Source organism: Salvia miltiorrhiza, chromosome 1 (genome assembly GCF_028751815.1).
Source record: "Salvia miltiorrhiza cultivar Shanhuang (shh) chromosome 1, IMPLAD_Smil_shh, whole genome shotgun sequence".
NCBI classification, from domain to species: domain Eukaryota; kingdom Viridiplantae; phylum Streptophyta; class Magnoliopsida; order Lamiales; family Lamiaceae; genus Salvia; species Salvia miltiorrhiza.
In genome coordinates, this window is record NC_080387.1 from 39,654,074 (window position 1) to 39,674,478 (window position 20,405).

A 20,405-nucleotide genomic window follows, 5' to 3' on the forward strand; every position below is an offset into this window, starting at 1 on the left:
TAGCTTTGTATTTATATACTGTATGTCATTTTTCATTCAAAATTAAATTGAAAAAGATCAGAATATGATGGTGTTGGTGGTGAAGGGGGGCGGCTCAATAAGTATGGGAATTAAACTTAATTATTAGATTCATCTCTCGCAAGGTGTTTGGCTATGCGATTGATGGATAAATTAAGTGTGATGCTGTCTTTTTTTCGTCAAGAAGATTGTGGAGGCGTGCTTTTAAGGTATGGTCGATGCTGGAACTGCAACAATTAAATATTCACAAAAAAATTGGTTTGTGCAATAATTAAAAAAAAAAAATTGATAGAGAAAATTGTTGTAGATTTAATTAAATATTTGAAGTTGAGTACTATCAATCAGATTTATGAATTTATAACTAAATCTATGAATTCACAATTTAATGTTCTTGAATTCACGATCACATTTATAAATTCACAACTTAATGTTTTTAAATTCACAACTAGATTTATGAATTCACAACCAGCTCGATGAATTCACAACTTAATGTTCTTGAATTCACAACTACCTCGATGAATTCACAACTTAATATTATTGAATTTACAACCAAATATATAAATTCACAATCAAAATAAATTATAGTTTTAATTGTGAATTCAAGCTTTAAAAACTCAAATTCACAACAAAAATAAATTCTGGTTGTGAATTAAATTCAGGTTGCGAATTTAGCTGATTGTGAATTCACAATCAACATAAATCTGGTTGTGAATTAAATTCTGGTTGTGAATTCGTCTGGTTGTGAATTCACAACCAAAATATTTTGGTTGTGAATTAAATTTTGGCTGTGAATTCGACTAGTTGTGAATTCACAAACAAAAAATTCTGGTTGTGAATTCGACTAGTTGTGAATTCTCAATTCACAACTAGTGTAAATTCACAACCAAAAAATTTTGGTTGTGAATTCACACTGGTTGTGAATTACGGGATTTTTTAAAGGGGTGATGTAAAGTGGACATTTTTTTAATTTTTAATGTGAAGGGTATTTTGGTAACAGTGGACATTTTTTAAGTTTTTTATCTTAGTGGACATTTTTTATCTTTACAATATGAAAGTGGCCATTTTAAAAATCCACTCTGTTTTTAAACTTTTATGCAATTTTTTTCTTATGTTTTAGGTGTTTTTAAATTTTATATTTAATGGCGTATTTAACTAATGTTATTATAAAAATATGTTATTTAAATTATGCAATAAAATTTAAATGAAAAACATAAAATCAAAACTAATGTTATCAAGTAGGCTATCAAGGAACCCCAATGCAGCACTACCTACCCAATAACACAACCACTATCAAGTAGGCTATCAAGGAACCCCATTGCGGATGCTCTAAAAAATAGTCTCATACCATTTATAAATATTATTTTACAATATATTATTTTCAATAAATTAACTTATTTACATACTCCCTCCCTCCCATTAATAATGGCACGTTTTTCTTTTTGGGTTGTCCCGCTATTGATGGCACGTTTCCTATTTTGAAAAAAATAAGGGAGTGATTAATATTAATTAAAACCCTAATTAAAAGCCTAATTAAAACAACTTAAAAAAAACACTCGCTACCTCTCTTCTCACTCTCACTCTCACTCTCACTCTCACTCTTAACTCTCTCTCTCCCTCTCCCGATTACCATCACTCTCTCTCAGCTGCTACACCCTCGCCGCCTCTTCTCCTCCACGGCGACAGCGCGGCGCCTCCGCGTCCACCCACCCTCATCCGCCACCTTCTCCTGCCCTCTCTACCCTCTTCTTCATCCCTCCACCACCATCTCCTAAACCCTAGTGTCGCCTCCACTGCCTAGCGCCACCTCCTGTACTGAGCCGCCTCCACCTTCACGTCGTCTTTCCCCCAAGCTTCCCTCCCCAGAACAACCTACCGGCAGCCCCCATCCACCCCCCTCTGCCTCCGCCTCTTTCATCATCAGATCTGCACCTCCAAGAAGGCGACCGCTCGTCGATGCAGCCCGCGCCACCCTCCACCACCTTCATTTCTCGCCACTCTCTGTGCCGCGAGATTCGAGATCAGTTCGTGGTGAAGAAAATTTGCAGAATAGCTTTAATTGTTTCTTTTCTATTGTTGACGACGATTAGGAGGCAATTGCTTTGAGTTTCATTTTGCAGATTTTCAGATTTTCAAGCATGTTTGTTGATTTTCAAATTTTATTTTTTAGATTTGAGTTTCAATTTCATTTTGCGGATTGGAGTTTCATTTTTCGGAATTTCGAATTTTAGAAATTTCAGTTTCATTTCAGAATTTTAGTTTTCCTTTTCAGAATTTCAATTTTTCATCAGAAAGAAGAAAGACATCATTTATATAAACTGAAATTTGACTAAGTTAATTCTATAACAAACGAACATCTCTGTTCTTTATTCTCAGAATTTCAGTTTCATTTCTCAAATTTCAGTTTTTTTTTATATTTACGATTTTTAGGAAATTATAAATTTAAATACAAATTATTAAAATTAAATTAATGAATAAAGAAATAAAATCTTTTTTTATATTGATAAAATAGGAATAATCAACAATCCCTTAATCACAAACTTAAACATGTGGATCACAATCCTTATTCACCTAATTTGCTTCTCCTTAATCTTCGTGCCGAAAAGAAATGTGTTATTATTAACGTAAACATGTGGATCACAATCCTTATTCATCTAATTTGCTTCTCCTTAATCTCCGTGCCGAAAAGAAACGTGCCATTATTAACGGGACGGAGGGAGTATTTTACTACGCATAGTGATAACATAGTAATTTTATTACTGTATTCACTAATTATTATCTCTAACGTAGAAAGTAGAAAATGCTTAAGATTCGAGAAATAACCTAAAAAAAATACTGTTTAAATTTTACGGAATAAATGAAATATTATTTTAAATAAATTAACTTATTTACATATTTTACTAGGTATAGTGACAACATTCTAATTTTATCACTATCGTAGAAAGTAGAAAGTACGTAGTAGCAACCGACATTCTAATTTTAGCGATGAAGAAGTTAAATCCAAGAATTTGTGCAGAAAGAATCTAAAAAATTATGTGATGCACAAACTAAGAGAAGAAGGAAAAAAAGAACATAAAAACTCATAATTTCTTTCCCTCCCAACTCTCATTCACAAACACAAATGTCTCTCCTCCCATCTCTCCGCCCTCCCTCCACCCTCCTCTCTCTATCGCATAAATATCTCCACTTCTCTCCAAAATCCCACTCTCTCCCCTTCTCCAGCCGCGCCTTCTCCGTCCGCTCCTCCTCATCCGAAAATCCCGCCTTTGTGGATGAATGGGGCGACAAATCGGAGCCGGAGCCCGAACCCGCATCCAGATTCTCCGCCCCGGATCCCCCCAAGGACGACGATGAGTGGGGAGGGTCGGGAGTGGAATTGGGCAACGGAAGCCCGGTTGTGGAAGACGGCGGCGGGAGGCTCTGGGAGCTTAAACGGGCTCTGGTTGATACTGTTTACGGGTCGGATTCCGGGTTCCGGGCTTCGGCGGAAGTCCGGGCTGAGGCCCTTGAGCTTGTTTCTCAGCTAGAGGCCGCCAATCCGACCCCCGCGCCTACTGAATGCCCCGACTTGCTTGATGGCAACTGGATATTAGTGTGAGTTCAATTCATACTTTATTTTTGTATGTAAGATAATACGCTTTGCTGCTATGTGCATTTTGTGTAGTTAATTGCTCTTATGATTTCAATTTCGAAATGAAATAGTTGCCATCACTCTCTCTCTCTCTAATGAGATAAAGAAGAAAGGTAACCTTCTTATCTGAGGGGCGTTAACTTGATAAGATATATGAATGGATATTTTTATTCTTGTTATTAGGATTTCTCTAGTCCCACCCTTTCAATAGTATTCTCTCCGTTCCACTATTTGTGGCTTACTTAAGATTAAGAAGAAGATGTAAATTGGATAAAAATGGTGGACCACACACCTTTTTTAAGAGTTAAATGTTGTCTTTTATGGAAGTGAGCCACTTTTATTGGAACAGACCAAAATGGAAAACGAGCCACTTTTAGCGGGACAGAGGGAGTAATGAATCAAATAAATTTAGCTCAAATGATAGAAATTATTAAAGGTATTAGGATATCTCAAAGTTCCAATTCATCTTAGTATGCAATGAATTAACTTATACTACTATTTTTATCTCTTTAAGCTAATCCTTCCTTTTCACGATTCATAATATGCATGATTAAGTATTCTTGCCCTCATCACAAGAATTGCTCTAATCTTATCTTTTCAATAGGATATGAATCAAGCAAAGTTAGCTCAAGTTATCGAAGTTATCAAAGCGTTAGAATCCCAAAGTCCCAATCCATCTAAGTAAAGATGAATGAACTTGTATCATTTTTATTTATATAGGCTAGTCCTAATAGTAAACGCCCCCCTAAATGGATTTGTACTTTGTAGAGCTTTGTGCTCTCTTTTGAGCCTTTGGAGTTTGGAGAGGAAGGCAAATCCAAGGCATTGTTTGTAATTGAAAGGAATTCTACGATGAAGAGAACTAGGGGCGTTTACTTTTGAGGATTAGTCTAGATATATAAAAATAGTATAGATAATCCATTATTTGCTCAAATGGATTAAACTTTTAGGATATCCCAAGGCCCTTGATAATTTCTATCATTTTAGTTGATTTTGCTTGATTCATATCTCATTGAAAGGGTGGGATTGGAGATATCCTAATAACAAAGATAAAAATACTCAATCATGTATCTTATCGATCATGAAAAGTTTGGCTTTATCATATGGGCTTTATAATTAGTGTTGAATACTAGTCCTAGAGGGTGGGGTAATATGGCTTCTTCACTAGTTAATTCTGTCACAGATTTCATAGCTCTAGTCCATTCTGCAGACTGAGAATTTCTGAGTAGCACCTTGTGTGAAACTTTGATTTGGATATATACTGTCAAAGGGTCACTATATGTGATACTGTGAGTATGGGTTTCCTGCTTCATACTTTGGTTAGTAACTATATCCAGTACGACCTGATAAGAAGTGATCCGTGTCAAAGAAGGCAAGGACGCTTTTCACTCGTGATGTATTTGATTGAACATATGTGAAGCCATACATTTCAAATCTATAATAATATGACCCATTTATGTTTTCATGTTCAATTTATATGAGTTTCTCTATCCAATGACTTCTCGTTTTGAACTATTTTCCGCGACTCCCACCTTATAAGAGTAAGCCGTCTATATTTGGCATTGCTGAGTTTAGATAGAGTGCTATAAACTCACCTCTGATTTTTTCCCAATTTGTTGCTTGTTCTTTCAAGACATTGACACAAAATGGTAGAACAGTTAGTGCAGATCTTGCATTGAGCCTTGCTTTTGCTTCATTGTTCATGATACAATACTTACATTTTCCAGGTCAATATTCTTTTTCTACTCTTCTCAGTTGTATATAGATTGTAATTAAGTTTCTTTTCTACATGAAATATGTGAACATTTCACTTTTTTAAACCTGCAACTTTGTAGTAACTATTTGATAATTGGATTTGAGAATGATAAATGATTGATTTAACTCTCAAGAGTACTACCTTTGCATCTTTGTATTTTTACCAATATTTACTATTCACCAACTTCAACTTGCAATATTTTGTTTTGAGACAATGCATGTTCAGGCAGAGGGTGATATTCTGTAAAAGCAAGATATTGTGCAGCCAATATGAGGCCTTTTAGAGAAGCTAAAAAGTAAACTGGTACTTGGTAGGATCTTATTCACCAGATTTTACCTGGTACTTGGTGATGACGCGATGCTGAAAATAGGCCGTTAGAAGGCCACAAAACGTTTTCGCTGAAGGAAAGTATTGTTAAAATAGTCTGAAAACATGAAAAATGGATGGAGTAGATAAATTTTTACTAGCTCCATATACTACTGCTGATCAATTTGGCTCTCTTGTCTGAGGTTATTAAAGACAGAAATTAAATACACCGAAAGAAAGTATAGTATGAAATCATGAAAAATGGATGGAGTACATGGTAAACTTAGAATAGCTCATTTTTCCTCTGATCAATTTGGCTATGTTGTCTGAGATTATTAAAGACAGAAGTTAAATAGGTGAGATATGAAGCTGTGTAAATATTCTGCAATTCCTCAGATTTTTTATTTTTCATGCCTCAGGTACACAGCCTTTTCTGAACTATTGCCTCTGCTGGCAGTAGGCAGTATTCCATTTGTGAAAGTTGAAGAGATCAGCCAATCTATTGACACGAGCAGCCTTACCATTGAAAATTCCACCACGTTATCGAGTCCCATTTCTACCTTGTCTTTCAGTGCTATAGCATCCTTTGAAGTCCGGAGCCCTTCAAGAATACAGGCAATTTTCTTACACCACTCATATATACAAATGACAAGCAAGAAATTTAGCAGACAAAATTGTTTCACTGTCACAAATGTAGGTTAATATTGACCAGTAAGATTTGAAGTTTGAAACTGAGGAATGTTTTAAATATCAATTTCATATGCCATCACTAGGTTCAACAATGTTGTAGCATTCATTAACAATTTTTTGTGTAGTATAACCAATTAATCAGCATAGATAAAGATGGTGTTTGGCTGAGCGTGTAAGCTCCTTAAAATAGCTTATAAGATGTATAGGAGCTTATAAGTTCTGAGAAGTGTTGGAAAATTAAGCTCCTAAACAACTTATAAGCTATAAAATAAGCTTAGTTTATAAAGTTTCCCAAAAACTAAGTTTATTAGTCCCAACTTATTTTTCATAATTTTATAAGGAATAATCATTTACAAAAATAACCTTACTATAATTTATTATTTTCAACATATACTCTTTTAATTTATCTCTCTCATAATTCTCTTTCTAGCTTGTAAGCATAAATCACCCCAACCGTCGTGCTAGATATGGACTTTAAAGTACAGATTCCTTCTTTCTTTTTTTCTTTTTTTCTTTTTTTCTTTTTGTTCACTCTCTCTCTTTGTTCTTTTGATTTATTTATTATCTAGTGATGCATATTTATGGTATTATGCTATTTTGTGGATATAAAAACTGATGCATATTTATTTCCGCTTGTTTTATTTACCTTTTTTTTATATATAAACTAATATAAATGACAACAATAGTAAGGTTTCTATTATCCAACAAAATTACTAGCAATAGTTTAAAATCTAACAAAAGTTGATGCATATTTATTGTTTTAATTTTTTTTGTTTTATGTATTTATTATTAATTGTAGTATTTATTTTGCATTAGTTAGAATAAATTTCACGTATTAATCAAGAATAGACTAATTAAAAAAGTACTATCTTTTTAGAATTTTCTTTTTTTGTTGTACAATAGTGTTGAGTGTTGGAGATGCCCTAAGCTTTTGCATCTAATAAGTTGTTGGAGCAATGGAGCTTAGAAAATAAGCTTTTGCCAAACACCCTCGAAGTGTGGTCCGTGATTGGAGATGCATATATGTTATGTAACTGCTCATCATTCAAAACTTGTGCAGGTTGAATTCAAGGAAGGGAAATTCAAACCTCCAGAAATCAAGTCAAGTATAGATCTTCCAGAAAATGTCAATATTTTTGGGCAGAACATAAATTTATCACCAGTGCAGCAGTCTCTGAATCCTCTTCAAAATGGTATCGAGGGCATAGCACGTGCCATCTCCGGGCAGCCTCCCCTTAAGGTTCGTATTCCCGGTGAACAGACGAAATCATGGCTTCTGATTACATACCTTGACAAAGATTTCAGGATATCAAGAGGGGACGGCGGCCTTTTCGTGCTTGTCAAGAAAGGAAGCCCTCTTTTAGATTAGCATCCATCATGTGTTGTGTTGCGTTGCGTATACATAGATCAACATATCCCTAACTATTTTTTCAATCACCACATTACATTATGAGCTCTTCGGGTGTTATATGTACATTCAACATCTATAAAATGTATGCTGCCTGAACCTCTACTCATTCAAAACCTTGCGGAATATGCCATCATCATTTTAAGATTTTTTTTTATTGGATAAACATATAGCTTAGAGACCGTTTCATGATAGACTCGAATTCGAAATCTTTGATTTCAGACATTAATTATTCTACTACCAAGCCAATTACGCTTTACGCATCATATTAAGATTGCCCTCTGAATGGTATAAACATGGGAAACATATTCTCAAACTTGGTATCACTCAAATGAATGTGTAAAACTCAAGATCAAACGTGGTTGATGGACAGATCAAACTTAGCCATCGGATCGATCGAATCGAGTTGCCAAAAGTTGTCATCAGCAAGCTTCCCACCCACGAGCCAATTATCGTACCCAAAAACTGACTCAAACTACTAGCAATTTCTCGCACATAACCGCTCACGTCACGTCTCTCTGTTGTTGGTTATATAGTTTGATTTTTTTTCAAGGGAATTTCTTTATGATTTGTTATCATTTGTAATTTGTTTAGCCCAGAAACAGACACTCGATTTTTATGATTTGTTATAAAAAAATGAGTAAAATTTTGAAGTAGCCAAAATGAAGCATAAAACACAATTTATGGCCACACATTGAAAAAACACAAATTTTGGCCATTTTTATTGATTTGGACGCTTTTGCCCTTAATGAGGCGGACTGGGTAGGATCAGACACGCGGGTCGCGTGCCGGGTCGGGTTAGGCACTTATGGCACTATTAGTGCCATAAGTGCCAAGATGGCACTTATTAGTGCCATAAGTGCCATCGAAAATCCAAAATAAAACCAAGTAAAATAGTCATTTTGGCACTTATGGCACTAATAAAACTAAGTAAAATGGTCATCAGCACAAATACAGAAACAACAACATCATTTAAACCCTAAATGGAACATCTAAACCCTAAATGGATAATCTAAACCCTAAATGGAACATCTAAACCCCAAATGAATAATCTAAACCCTAAATGGAATATCTAAACCCTAGGGGGAAGTGTGCACTTATGGCACTTATGGCACTATTAGTGCCATAAGTGTCATCTTGGCACTTATGGCACTAATAGTGCCATAAGTGCCTAACCCGACCCGGCACGCGACCCGCGTGTCTGACCCTACCCAGTCCGCCTCATTAAGGGCAAAAGCGTCCAAATCAATAAAAATGGCCAAAATTTGTGTTTTTTCAAATGGTGGACAAAATTTGATTTTCATTCTTCATTATGGCCATTTGGGTGGATTGTTTCTAAAAAAATTGTGTTACACTCTAACACACACTTTAATACACATTAACGGCTAGTACACAATTTTTCACTTTCTTAACATAAGTACGTTCGTACGAAAGTTTTGCAAGGAGGAACACAAAAATCCAAATAAAATCATGAACATCCAATTATATATTAACCCATTCACCTTAGTATTCTTTTTACATATTTTTACCATTAACGCTATTATTTTCATACTCACCACAAATTAAAATGAACCCCACTAATATGAAGAGCACAACCAAATTAAGCATAGTTTCATTTTCAAACATATAGCACTAAAAATGTCAAAATCATATCATTTCTTACACAAAAAGTAAACACGATGCACAACATCATGCATACTAGACAGCCCAGCTGAAATGTACCTTTACATACTTTCTACATAGCTTCACCTTGGATGTAAATATACCACATGACACTATAGAAGGAATAAAAACGGAGTGATACGCTCTAATCAGAAAGCTAGAGTAAGCACCAAATGACCCAATTCCAAAGTCCCGAAACATCTTCCTTATTTTTTACGTTTACTTTGCATGATTGATAAGATACATAAATAGTGATTACTTTTGCATGATTGATAAGATACATGATTGAGTATTTCTATCCTCCATACCAAGATTACTTCAATCACACCATTTCAATGAGATATGAATCAAGCAAAACTAGCTCAAATGATAGAAATTATCAAGGGCCTTGAGATATCCCAAAGTTGCAATCCATCTCAAAGTAAACAAGGAGATTAACTTTACTATCTTTATCTATCAAACTAATCCTCAAAAGTAAACGCCCTCATAATTGAGTATTTTTATTCTCATTACTATGGTTTCTCCAATTCCACCCTTTCAATAGGATATGGATCAAGCAAAACTAGCTCAAATAATTGAAATTATCAAATCCATCTTAGTAAACTATTATTTTTATCAATCAAGATTAATCCTCAAAAGTAAATGTCCTCTTATTTTGCTCTTATGACCTAGAAGGAATACCGGAGGTTCCAAAATAAAGAAGCCAATCATGAAATATGCAACCTTAGCTGACATATCACAAGTGGGGCATGGCAGGAAGTGTCATCCAGAATGTTGCACTAGAAACAGCTTCACTCCTTAAGGAAATAATAACACTGCAAAATCTATGCAAAAGACATACATTGTACTATCTAAGATGACCAACTACATGAGAAAAGGTGTCATAAAAGCTCAACCAATGAAGGCAAAGATTCATCCTATGCCTTTTTCTTTTTGGATTTCAGCATCACATAGCCGATAAAAACAGAAAGTAAGCAGATCAGAGCAACACCAGCATATACAGGAATGAGAATGGCATATTCTTGAGGCAGGAAGTACTTGTGCACAAAATGGTCACTGTCAACAAAAGGCTGGAAGAAGATAAATAAGTCATACATCAGCAACAAGTTCAGAAAGTATATAAAATGTAAAACAATCTAGATAAAAGATCAACTAACCAAGATGATAACCCAGAAAGTATAATATGTGAATATGGATAAACTGATGACTGACAAAAGCAATCCAACAGCCCTGTCTGCTAGTTCCATTACAGAGATTGACCTGGCTCCTGACAAAAAATTGGCAACCTATGCTAAGATGACACCAAAAAAAGGAGAAAGAAACCAAGACTCAAGCATCAAAATGCTTAGGCCACCATAGGTACAACAAGGTCTGAAAAATATAGGCATGCATATATAAATATAACGAGAAATATGGGATGGTGGAGCTCAAAAACAGAAGTTTAAGTTATCTAACTAACTATACAATTCAACCAATAAAAAAAAGTTTTGTGGTTTGAGCTACCAAGTACTATACTTATTTGCTTCACATTGCTGTAAAATAAAACCAATTTCTAGAAGTTATGCATATGGTTGAAATGGTTGAAACCATGTCTTCATAAAGAAGTTATACATATGCATCACCATCCAAGCTGGTGGTACTTGTGTCATTGTTTTCTCCTTATTTTGTAAGAAATCTTAAATATATATTAAAGCAGTCTGCCAACTTGACATGAAAACAAATCGCCAACAGTTCCATTATCTCTAGCAAAAATATGCACAGACAGAGTTATGGAGACTAGCACAAGCAGCAACCTTGACCGGTTCCCTGCTCATTGATATTTGAATAATAAAGTGATGACACAAACACACTTGTTAGCATCAATTCTCAACAAGAGAAATTGATATCATTATAGGCGAAGCATGATAAAATCTCACCCAACGTCTCAGTCTTGGCAACCAAAGTACTAAGAAACCTAATATATGCTGTCAATGGCTGTGGTTGTAAATGAAATTAATGAAATGTCACTAAAAGCTTAATATGTGTGCCCAGTTGGTAAAGAAGTATTTTGATAGCTCTCTTGTTTTTCCTCTATAGACATCATTACATTCTCAAATTTGATAACAATTAACTAAAATGTTAACCTCTACTATGCTATTATTCCTGCCATAACAACTAGCTACTTGTTTGTGAAAATACGACTATCCAATAAATAGAAGTAGTCTTAATTAAGGTATTCTTTCAGTGTCATGCAGCCTTAGCTGTCTACTATTCTTACTGCCTTAATCACACCATATCTATTTAATAGATTTGACCATGAAGAAACTGGCTGTCAAAAGACCTTATAACAACCAGTACTACTACTCACTAATGTAGTGAGTAGAAACATGTAGGATGCATATGAACTGTATATAATCTATAAATGACATGACATAAATATATGTAAAAATTAGGTTAGGACATGGCATGCCGCCAGAAAGTCACTTGGTTCAGCAGGATCATCATCCAGGGAAGAAAATGTCAGTAGCTTTTATTTGTTTCTAAGCATATCTCTATAACTCAACATTTTATCCTTTAGTTAACTTTTTCAGCACCCCGCTGGTAACAAAGTACTGAATCTGTCAGCATTGGTTATACGCATATCTAATTGACATGCTTCATGATAATCTGACGAGAATGTTCAGAGGCATTACCTTTCTCCAGAAAATGCAGTTCACATGACTAGTCACTAATCAGTTGGCTTTAAGAAATAAAGATACAAAGGATCATGTACCTGGGATCACGCAGATATTGCAAAGAAATGGGAAACCCCTTACCAGATAAATGACTGTACCAGTGATCAATCTATTGATGTTTTGCAACTATGATTGGTTATCGTAAATGGCTTGTTGAATATATAAAAAATGATGATAACATTGCAAGAGAAATATAAGTGAGAGCGAAAATTTTAAGTCGGGGCTGGCCAGTTTATCACTTCAGGGCATCAACATTCCTCTTTTGTTTTTATTTAGGAAACATAACTTTTCTCATACCTCAAGCTATTAAGTTCTTCCTTGTTGAAAATGACCCCGAGATGATATGTTTGTAAACAAAGCACTCAAGCTATTACTTACTTCTCATTGTAAATCAAGATTACTTCAACCCATTATTAAATAAAGTTGCTTATAAAACCACAACACCAGAAAATTGATAGGACTAAAGAAAAGGTCCTTTTGATGGTGGACAACTGTGCCTAATTTACATCAATCATTATCAAACCATTGATATACCAACAAGAACAGAGCAGATAAGCCAATTTTTAAAAAATATTTGGTAACTAAACTTCTTACGTAAATGAAATCAACAATTTTGGGGAGTTTCTTATTGTTGATACCTTTAATTTCTTAGATTATCCATTTAAATGTCCCCCACGCAATGTTAAAGCACATCAGATGTTAGCTGGTCAGCAACTCCTACCTTCAAAAATGCTTCTAAAAGTTGTCCTGTGAATTACAGTAAATATGATATTATTTCAGCACAAATTCATCCAAACAATTATCCGAAAGCATCGCTTTGGATATGCAACAGCAGGACACTAAACCTAAATAGGAAAAAACAAGATTTCTAAAATAAACGTTCCTTGCAATACTAATACCAGATTAGGCTGAGACCGAGACAAACAGATATAGACAAGTCCTGAAACGAGAAAATAATGAAAGAATTCCCTTTCAACACGGGTTAGTTCCACAGGAAGCACATTCCCAAAATTGCATCACTGATAAAACCCCATCAGATTTAGCAATAAAACGTCCTCTAATCCCACCAAAGGGAGAACATAGCCATAATTTAAAAGACAAAAATATAATTAAATGACACATTAAAGATGATTGAAGATCGGAGACAGTGAAAGTTACCTGAAATTACTCGTTACAGAAGAAGAGAATAATTCAGTTCACAGCAGGAGATGGTTGATTAGATCAGAATTTGGGTTAGTGATGAAAGAGCTAATCTTTTGTTTCAACAGAGTCCATTCCATTCCGCCCCCAGCTTAGCTAGAGGTTAGAGGCGCCCAAATCGCCCGTTAATTGACCAAATTTTTATTAGTTGGAATCGATTTACCCAACCGTCGTTTAGGCCCAATACTTCTAATAATTTTGTTTATAGGAATGTCAATCGGGCAATTCATTGGGTTTTGACCTAGCTCTATCAAATTATCATGTTATTCGAGCGTGGACTAATTGGATTAAAAAATTTATAAGTCTAACTTTAAACGTCTGAATTTCGGGCTAGCCTCGAGGTAGTCGAACTCGAAAATTTATAAAGACTCAACATCGACTTATATAATTAATATGCAATTCTTAGAGATATAAATAACTATCATTTTTAAATTTTACATCTAAATAAGTATTTAATTAAAAATACAGCGAAATAAAATGTCGAGTATAACTTTCTAATATTGAATTAAAATATATTTCACAAACTTTTAACAAAAATATCTTATCATATTAATTGTCAGAAGTAAAGTAATGAAGTTGAAAATCAAATAATGACAAAATTTTCATATAATCATGCGAACATATTATTTTCGGGTCAGCCCTATAGGGTTTTGAGTTATTTTCAGGTCATTCCTATCGGGTGACGGGCTAATCAGATTGAAAATTTTGACCCTAACAAAATATTTAAAAAATAAAAATGGATTAATTTTCGTAGACATTTTAAAATAACAAAAATGATTTTTATTTTTTTTTAGACTAAGAGGGAGTATAAATTATTCACAAATTCTTCTAGGGCTGGGAAGATAGGATTCAGGTGAAAAAAATCGGGTATAGGGTACCAGATACCCGAAAAATTAGGGTTCGGGATCAGGTTCGGGTATTTAGGGTATAAAAAAATCGGTATCGGGTATACCCGAATTTTTAATTGAATATATTTTAAATTATTTAATTAAATTTAATTAAATAAAAATATGAAATTAATTGATTTCAATTCAACATTCAACCGAATCAACCCTGACTCCCACTCCCAGCCCTAATCGTGAGTACTCCCGCCCGGCCGCCCCACTCCAAAATAGGGGATACCTTTTCAATTTTTTTTAGAAAATCGGGTATTAAGGTACCCGAATACCCTATTAAGCCAAATCGGGTAATTCAGGGTACCCTAATACCCGATTTACCCGAATTCAGAGTTTGACTTTTGAAACTTTCAATTTTGATCAGGCAATTTAGGGTACCCGACTCGGGTATCCGACTCGAGTATTAGGGTACCCGATTAAGAAATCGGGTTCGGGGTCGGGTAATGGTTTTCCGTCTTATTCGAAATCGAGTACCCGATTTTTTCAGGTAGGGTACCCGATCCCGACTCGATTCCTAGCCCTAAATTCTTCTATGAGACTGAGACGGGTTGGGGCAAAGTTGGGCCGCGGGTCAAGGTACAAAGAAAAATCACTGTTTTTCATTATCAAACTCTAGTCGCATTCTCATCTTCCTTCTCTCCCTCTTCTTCCTCCTCTCCCTATCTGATCTCTTCCTTCTCCTCCAACCTTCAGACGGCAACCTCCGCAACCACTGGCAAGAGATCGCTGATGATGTGTTGTTCAAGATTCAGGAGAGTATCACTTTCTTGTATGTTGGTTAGCATCCGTCACAGTTGGAGCCGGCCTGGGAGGATATGAAGCTATTGTATAAAGTTTAGAGGCAAACTAAAGTACTCGGTATTATGAAACAAAAAGGATTGGCCAATATCTTCCCGAAGTGATTGCATTGGGTTGGGCGATTTATTCTAACTGCTCGTTTGGTTCAAGTAGAGGAACGGAAAGGGAATGAAATCAAATAAAGGAGTAAAATGATAACAATAATCATTATTTATATTGAGTGTTTGGTTTAACAATGTGAATGAATCATTAGTAAGAGATTTTGGGTTACCCTCAAATAAGAGTAATTGTTAACTCATTACTCAAACCAAACAATAAGTAATAGATTTAACTAATTGAATCTCTTTCCAACCTCTAAAAGCATTCAACTAAACGTGGGCTAAGTATTACTCCATTAAGCCCAATAAGCTTGTCTAATTTCTTTTATAGTAAAAGTGTGAAATCATATTGTTTGTAGTGTAAAAATTATTACCAAAAATAGAAACATGACAATATTATTGGGATAATCCAAAAAGAAAAATAGGACAAGATTAATGAGACGGAGAGAGTATGAAACAAAATAGATTGATATAGCATTTGGATGAATATGTGTAATTGAATTTCAATTAAGTTTTTATTTTCGGCGAGTGTAATTGATATGTGCTTGAAAGAATTATTACAGTGAAAAGTGTTTATTAAATTACTATTTGTATTTTGTAGTTAGCATTATTTGGTAGGAATGTCAATCCAACCTGAAACATGTGGGTTGGCTCGATTAACCCATCAATATGAGAGGATTAAAGCTAAAATATTTAACTTGATAAAAATTACAATCTAAATAGCTCGTAACCAAATAGCACGACACCCGATAGAATCGACCCAAAATTAACCTGAAACCCCGTAGGGCTAACCTGAAAATAATGTGTCCGCTTGATTATATCATTATATGATTTTTTTTTCATTATTTGATCTTCAACTTCATTACTTAATTTGCTTATGAAAATTAGTATGATAAGATATTTTTTCCAAAAGTTTGTGAAATGTATTTTGATTCAATATTAGAAATTCAATATTTGAAAGTTATACTCAACATTTCACTTTTATGTACTTTTAATCCAATATTTAACAATAAATATTTAGATGTAAAAAATTTAAAAATGGTACTTATAGTATTTTAATAAAAACATTGCATCTTTATCTATCTAAGGCTTACATATTAGTAATGAGTCATCAATGGGACGAAGGAAGTATATTTTTTTACGACAATTATTATTTTTACTCACAAAAATTTACACTTTTAGTTATTTGATCAAATGATTATTCTCGTACGAAAAAATAACCATATCAATGAAGAAAGGTAATATTTTATATATAAAACAAAAATAAATGGAAAAATAAAAAAAAAATGCTGAAAATTTAAAAAGAAGAAGAAAAAAATAAAGAAAACGAAAATTGTTTTTTTAGAGAGAGTAAATTGTTATTTTTACTTACTAAGATTTATATTTTTAGTTATTTGATCGAGTAGTTATTTTATAGATATGCAGGTTACGCAACGTCATTGGTCGCAGGGATTGGAGGTGGACGATGCAAAAGACTGTCAGATTAAGTATTTAAAAGAAGAAAAACGTGACTCAAAATAATAAAATATTGCATGTATTGAAGTCGAATAATTGCTTGGTTACTAATACTAGTACTATTACACAAGCAAAGAAACAAGAGAGAAAAGCAGAGCATTTGTGGTAGATGATGGCGGCGTCGTTAAACATGGGGGGATTGAATTTGAAGGAGACGTTTTTCATCTCCCACGGCTCGCCGATGCTGTCGGTGGACGACTCCATACCGGCGCGGCCCTTCCTCAAATCATTCCGGCAGAAATTGTTGACCGACAAGCCCGGATCCATTCTGCTGGTTTCCGCCCACTGGGAAACCACCCACCCCACCGTCAACGCCATCACCGGCCCTTCCGATACCATCTACGACTTCTACAACTTCCCCAAGCCCTTGTATCAGGTTTCGCTCTCCATCTTCTACGCTATTATCAGCTCTCTCTCCCCTGTGTTTTTTTTACCTCGAATCTGACCTCGGTTTTGCATTTCTGGTGATGAATTCGCGTCTCCTTGAAGACTTTGAGTTTCTTAATTAGTGTATCTAGGATGGCATGATCAAGTTGATTCATTGTATGTGTGTGTGTTTTCTAATCCTGCTAAATTGTTGATTGATGTAGTTTCTAACTATGATTCTACGCTATTATCATCTGTCTCTATCTGTGTTTTTCATTTTTTTTTTTTCAAATCTGAGCTAGGTTTTGCATTTCTGGTGGTGAAGAATTCGTGTCTTCTTGAAGACTTTGAGTTTTTAATTAGTGTAGCTGGATGGCGTGATCAAGTTGATTCGTTTTTTTCTTTTCTTTTTGTCATAATATTGTTTGATTGTTGATTGATGTAGTTGGTAACTATGATGCTAAAGTAAAATTGGAAAGATGCTGATAGATTAATTCGAGCAAAATTTAGAGATCTGGAATATGTTTGATCCAGGAAAAAATAAAAGAAAATGGGGAAAATATGTTGAATTGATTTTTGTAGAATTCTTACTGAGTTATGATGTTTAATTTCTGAAACATGGATTTGCCAATGCATAGGGGACGAGGTAGTGAATGCTTGGTCATGATGTCAATTTGATCCTATATTGGTGCTTTAATCTTCAATGTTCAATTCAAAGAACTGATTTCACATTTTCTTTTCATGTATACTTCTCTAACTTCTCTTGCTTCTCAGTCCATGCTATGTGAAAAATTTAAAGGTAGCATTTTGTGCTAGGCATTCTATGGTAATCTTTTTTCTACCATTTATCTTGGGAGACAAACTTTAGGCAGCCCCTGGAAGTTGTTTTCATAAAGGCATTGTTTTACATATTCGTCAAAAATATAATGAACGTTAGGAATTTTCATCTAGGATTTATGACAGTCAGAGAAGGAATCATTGTGGAAAGAAGTTAAATGCAAAAACTAATTCTCTATAAAGGATAGATAGAATTCAATATTCCAAAAGGTTAAATATGAATACAAAACCATTAATGGAAACTTAATAGTTATCTTCCGACAGCTCAAGTATCCAGCACCGGGGGCACCGGAGTTGGCAAATAAGGTGAAGAAATTGCTCGAGGCAGGTGGATTCGAGCACGTGGTTGAGGATAAGGAGCGTGGGCTGGACCATGGAGCATGGGTTCCACTTATTCTCATGTATCCAGATGCTGATATTCCTGTGTGTCAGCTCTCTGTCCAAACAAAAATGGATGCAACTCATCATTATAACTTGGGGAGGGCGTTGGCCCCCCTTAAGAAAGAGGGTGTCCTTATAGTAGGTTCGGGTTCTGCCACGCATAACTTGAGGACTTTGATAGACCCCAGTGATTCTGTTGCTTCATGGGCTGCAGAGTTTAACAATTGGCTTAAGGAATCCCTACTAGCCGGAAGGTATGGCCTTTTAATTTATTCAATCCTTTTCATGGATACATCAGCACTTCCAGGAATTGAAGATATTAAATAGCTGCATCTATGCATTTACCCGTTGCAAATATGAGAATCACACATTAATGGCATTGCTCTGCTTCAATTCGTCCTTTCTTGGAAACTGTTCAGAAACATTAGTAACCAGGTAGTACAAGGTAAAAAATGAAATTAAATGTGATGCAATAACTTGATGTCCATTCTTACTAGTAGAAATGGCTGCCCTTCCCTTTGATTAGCATGCTGGTCTAGTTTATGTCAGCCATTTCTATGCAATGCTGGTTATATCATTACACTAATGCTCTAAGTTTTATGAATCGAACTTTCTTCGGCCCCATGTTTTGGTTTTCATTGGAATTCATTTCTTCTTTACTTTGAATTTTATTTTATTTTATTTAAACAGACAGTATTTTGCCGTGGATTCTCTGTTTAAGCTTGAAGCTGGATGCTTGCAGAATTATTCATCTGGATATTAACAGACATCAGTTTTAAATTCCTTTTACTGACACAAAACATTATAGAAGACTATGGAATATTATATCTTAAAATCTATCTTGGATTGCGCCTAAAAAAATTCTATCTTGGATTTTATATCACAATTATGTTAACATCTCAAGCTAGTTTCCTTTTTTAGTGGTACATGTAGGAGAATATATGCTGGAATATTACAGGTAGTTTATTAGTAAAATTAGTTTAGAATGAATGTGAGTTGTTCAAATGTGCACGGATCAATCTGGGTTATGCCTTGAAAGATCATCTTTTTGCTACCCTTTGTGATAATGGATTAGTGATTGAGTTGCTTTCTTCATTCTTCATTCTTCATTCTTCATGGCAGATATGAAGACGTTAACCAGTATCTAGAGAAGGCTCCGTTCGCAAAACAAGCACATCCACGACCCGAACATTTGTATCCATTACATGTAGCTATGGGTGCAGCTGGTGTGGATGCAAAAGCTGAGCTCATCCATGATAGCTGGACTAGTTACACTCTCTCCTATGCATCCTACAAGTTCTCGGAGTCAACCTAAATAGAACAAATTGCAGCTCAGTTGGTAAGACGTTTTTGCTCCAACTAGTAGGTTGGAAGTTGGAGTATGGAGGAAAAATGGAAAATCATTATCGATCCTTCTTAAAAATATATAAATAAATAAACTAAACAGACAAGCCTGGATTATCTCACCATCTGTTACATCTCGTGCAGACATTGGTAGAAATAGATTAGCTAAAGCAGGAAATGTCGACAGCTCAGAAAACATGGCTGCTGCAAATGGATGCAATGCAACCGTTTCAATGATTCTTTAAGAATTGTTTGTCTTATGAGTAGTGCCATATTTGTTCATTGGTGTGAAATGGAGCTCCTAGCCAATCTGAAACTATATAGGTTTGTTTGTGGTTGTGGTATTATGTGATGACGTCTTTTCATTATTGTAATCTATAAGAAATGTTTGTGCTTATCAATCTTAATGAGAAATCATCATATGTATTTTAATTTAAAGCTCCTTCTAAACCAATGATCCTTTTATTACGTTTCATTTTATGTCTAATTTATTTTCAAGTATAGAGGTATTTTGCGTCATCTAGTGGAAGAGTAATAATTTAAAAATACTAGTTTCTTTGAATCATTCTCGTTGGAAAATCTTAATTATGTTCACAAAGTGTGGTTGGTTTATACCTTTTTGGATATTGTTCTCTCACAAACCCTACCTTCATATTTTTCTAACTTATTCACAATGTTATCATAATACTATAATAAAAATGGATTTCTTTATTCACTTATATCATACTCACCTAATATGTTTATTAAAACTCGTATTATTAAAAGTGATGCACACTCTTAAATTCTTA

General features: G+C 34.6%; 3 protein-coding genes across 5 annotated transcripts; 2 read left to right on the forward strand and 1 right to left on the reverse strand.

Annotated features, from left to right (window-relative positions):
* The first annotated feature begins 3,022 nt into the window (after window positions 1–3,022).
* Window positions 3,023–7,922, forward strand: LOC131015036 (plastoglobulin-1, chloroplastic). The gene is made up of 3 exons (XM_057943232.1): window positions 3,023–3,609; window positions 6,128–6,323; window positions 7,459–7,922. Exons 1-3 carry the CDS (start codon window positions 3,137–3,139, stop codon window positions 7,765–7,767), a joined length of 978 nt encoding a protein of 325 aa, XP_057799215.1. The 5' UTR covers window positions 3,023–3,136; the 3' UTR covers window positions 7,768–7,922.
* Window positions 7,923–10,178: 2,256 nt separating this feature from the next.
* LOC131015044 (dolichol-phosphate mannose synthase subunit 2) lies at window positions 10,179–13,576 on the reverse strand. Of its 3 annotated transcripts, XM_057943251.1 has the most exons (4): window positions 13,341–13,576; window positions 12,821–12,929; window positions 10,626–10,735; window positions 10,179–10,538 (listed from the first exon to the last, which is right to left on the reverse strand). In XM_057943251.1, the coding sequence occupies exons 3-4, from the start codon at window positions 10,713–10,715 to the stop codon at window positions 10,386–10,388; spliced, it is 243 nt and encodes an 80-aa protein (XP_057799234.1). In that variant the 5' UTR covers window positions 10,716–10,735; window positions 12,821–12,929; window positions 13,341–13,576; the 3' UTR covers window positions 10,179–10,385. The 3 variants fall into 3 exon arrangements, with proteins under 3 accessions (XP_057799234.1, XP_057799227.1, XP_057799240.1); XM_057943244.1 differs by lacking the exon at window positions 12,821–12,929 and having other exon boundaries at window positions 13,341–13,554; XM_057943257.1 differs by lacking the exons at window positions 12,821–12,929; window positions 13,341–13,576 and adding an exon at window positions 12,264–12,767.
* Window positions 13,577–16,624: 3,048 nt separating this feature from the next.
* On the forward strand, window positions 16,625–20,055 carry LOC131015065 (4,5-DOPA dioxygenase extradiol). Its single transcript, XM_057943269.1, has 4 exons — window positions 16,625–17,065; window positions 18,157–18,527; window positions 19,396–19,612; window positions 19,762–20,055. The coding sequence occupies exons 1-3, from the start codon at window positions 16,799–16,801 to the stop codon at window positions 19,586–19,588; spliced, it is 831 nt and encodes a 276-aa protein (XP_057799252.1). The 5' UTR covers window positions 16,625–16,798; the 3' UTR covers window positions 19,589–19,612; window positions 19,762–20,055.
* Window positions 20,056–20,405: the final 350 nt, after the last annotated feature.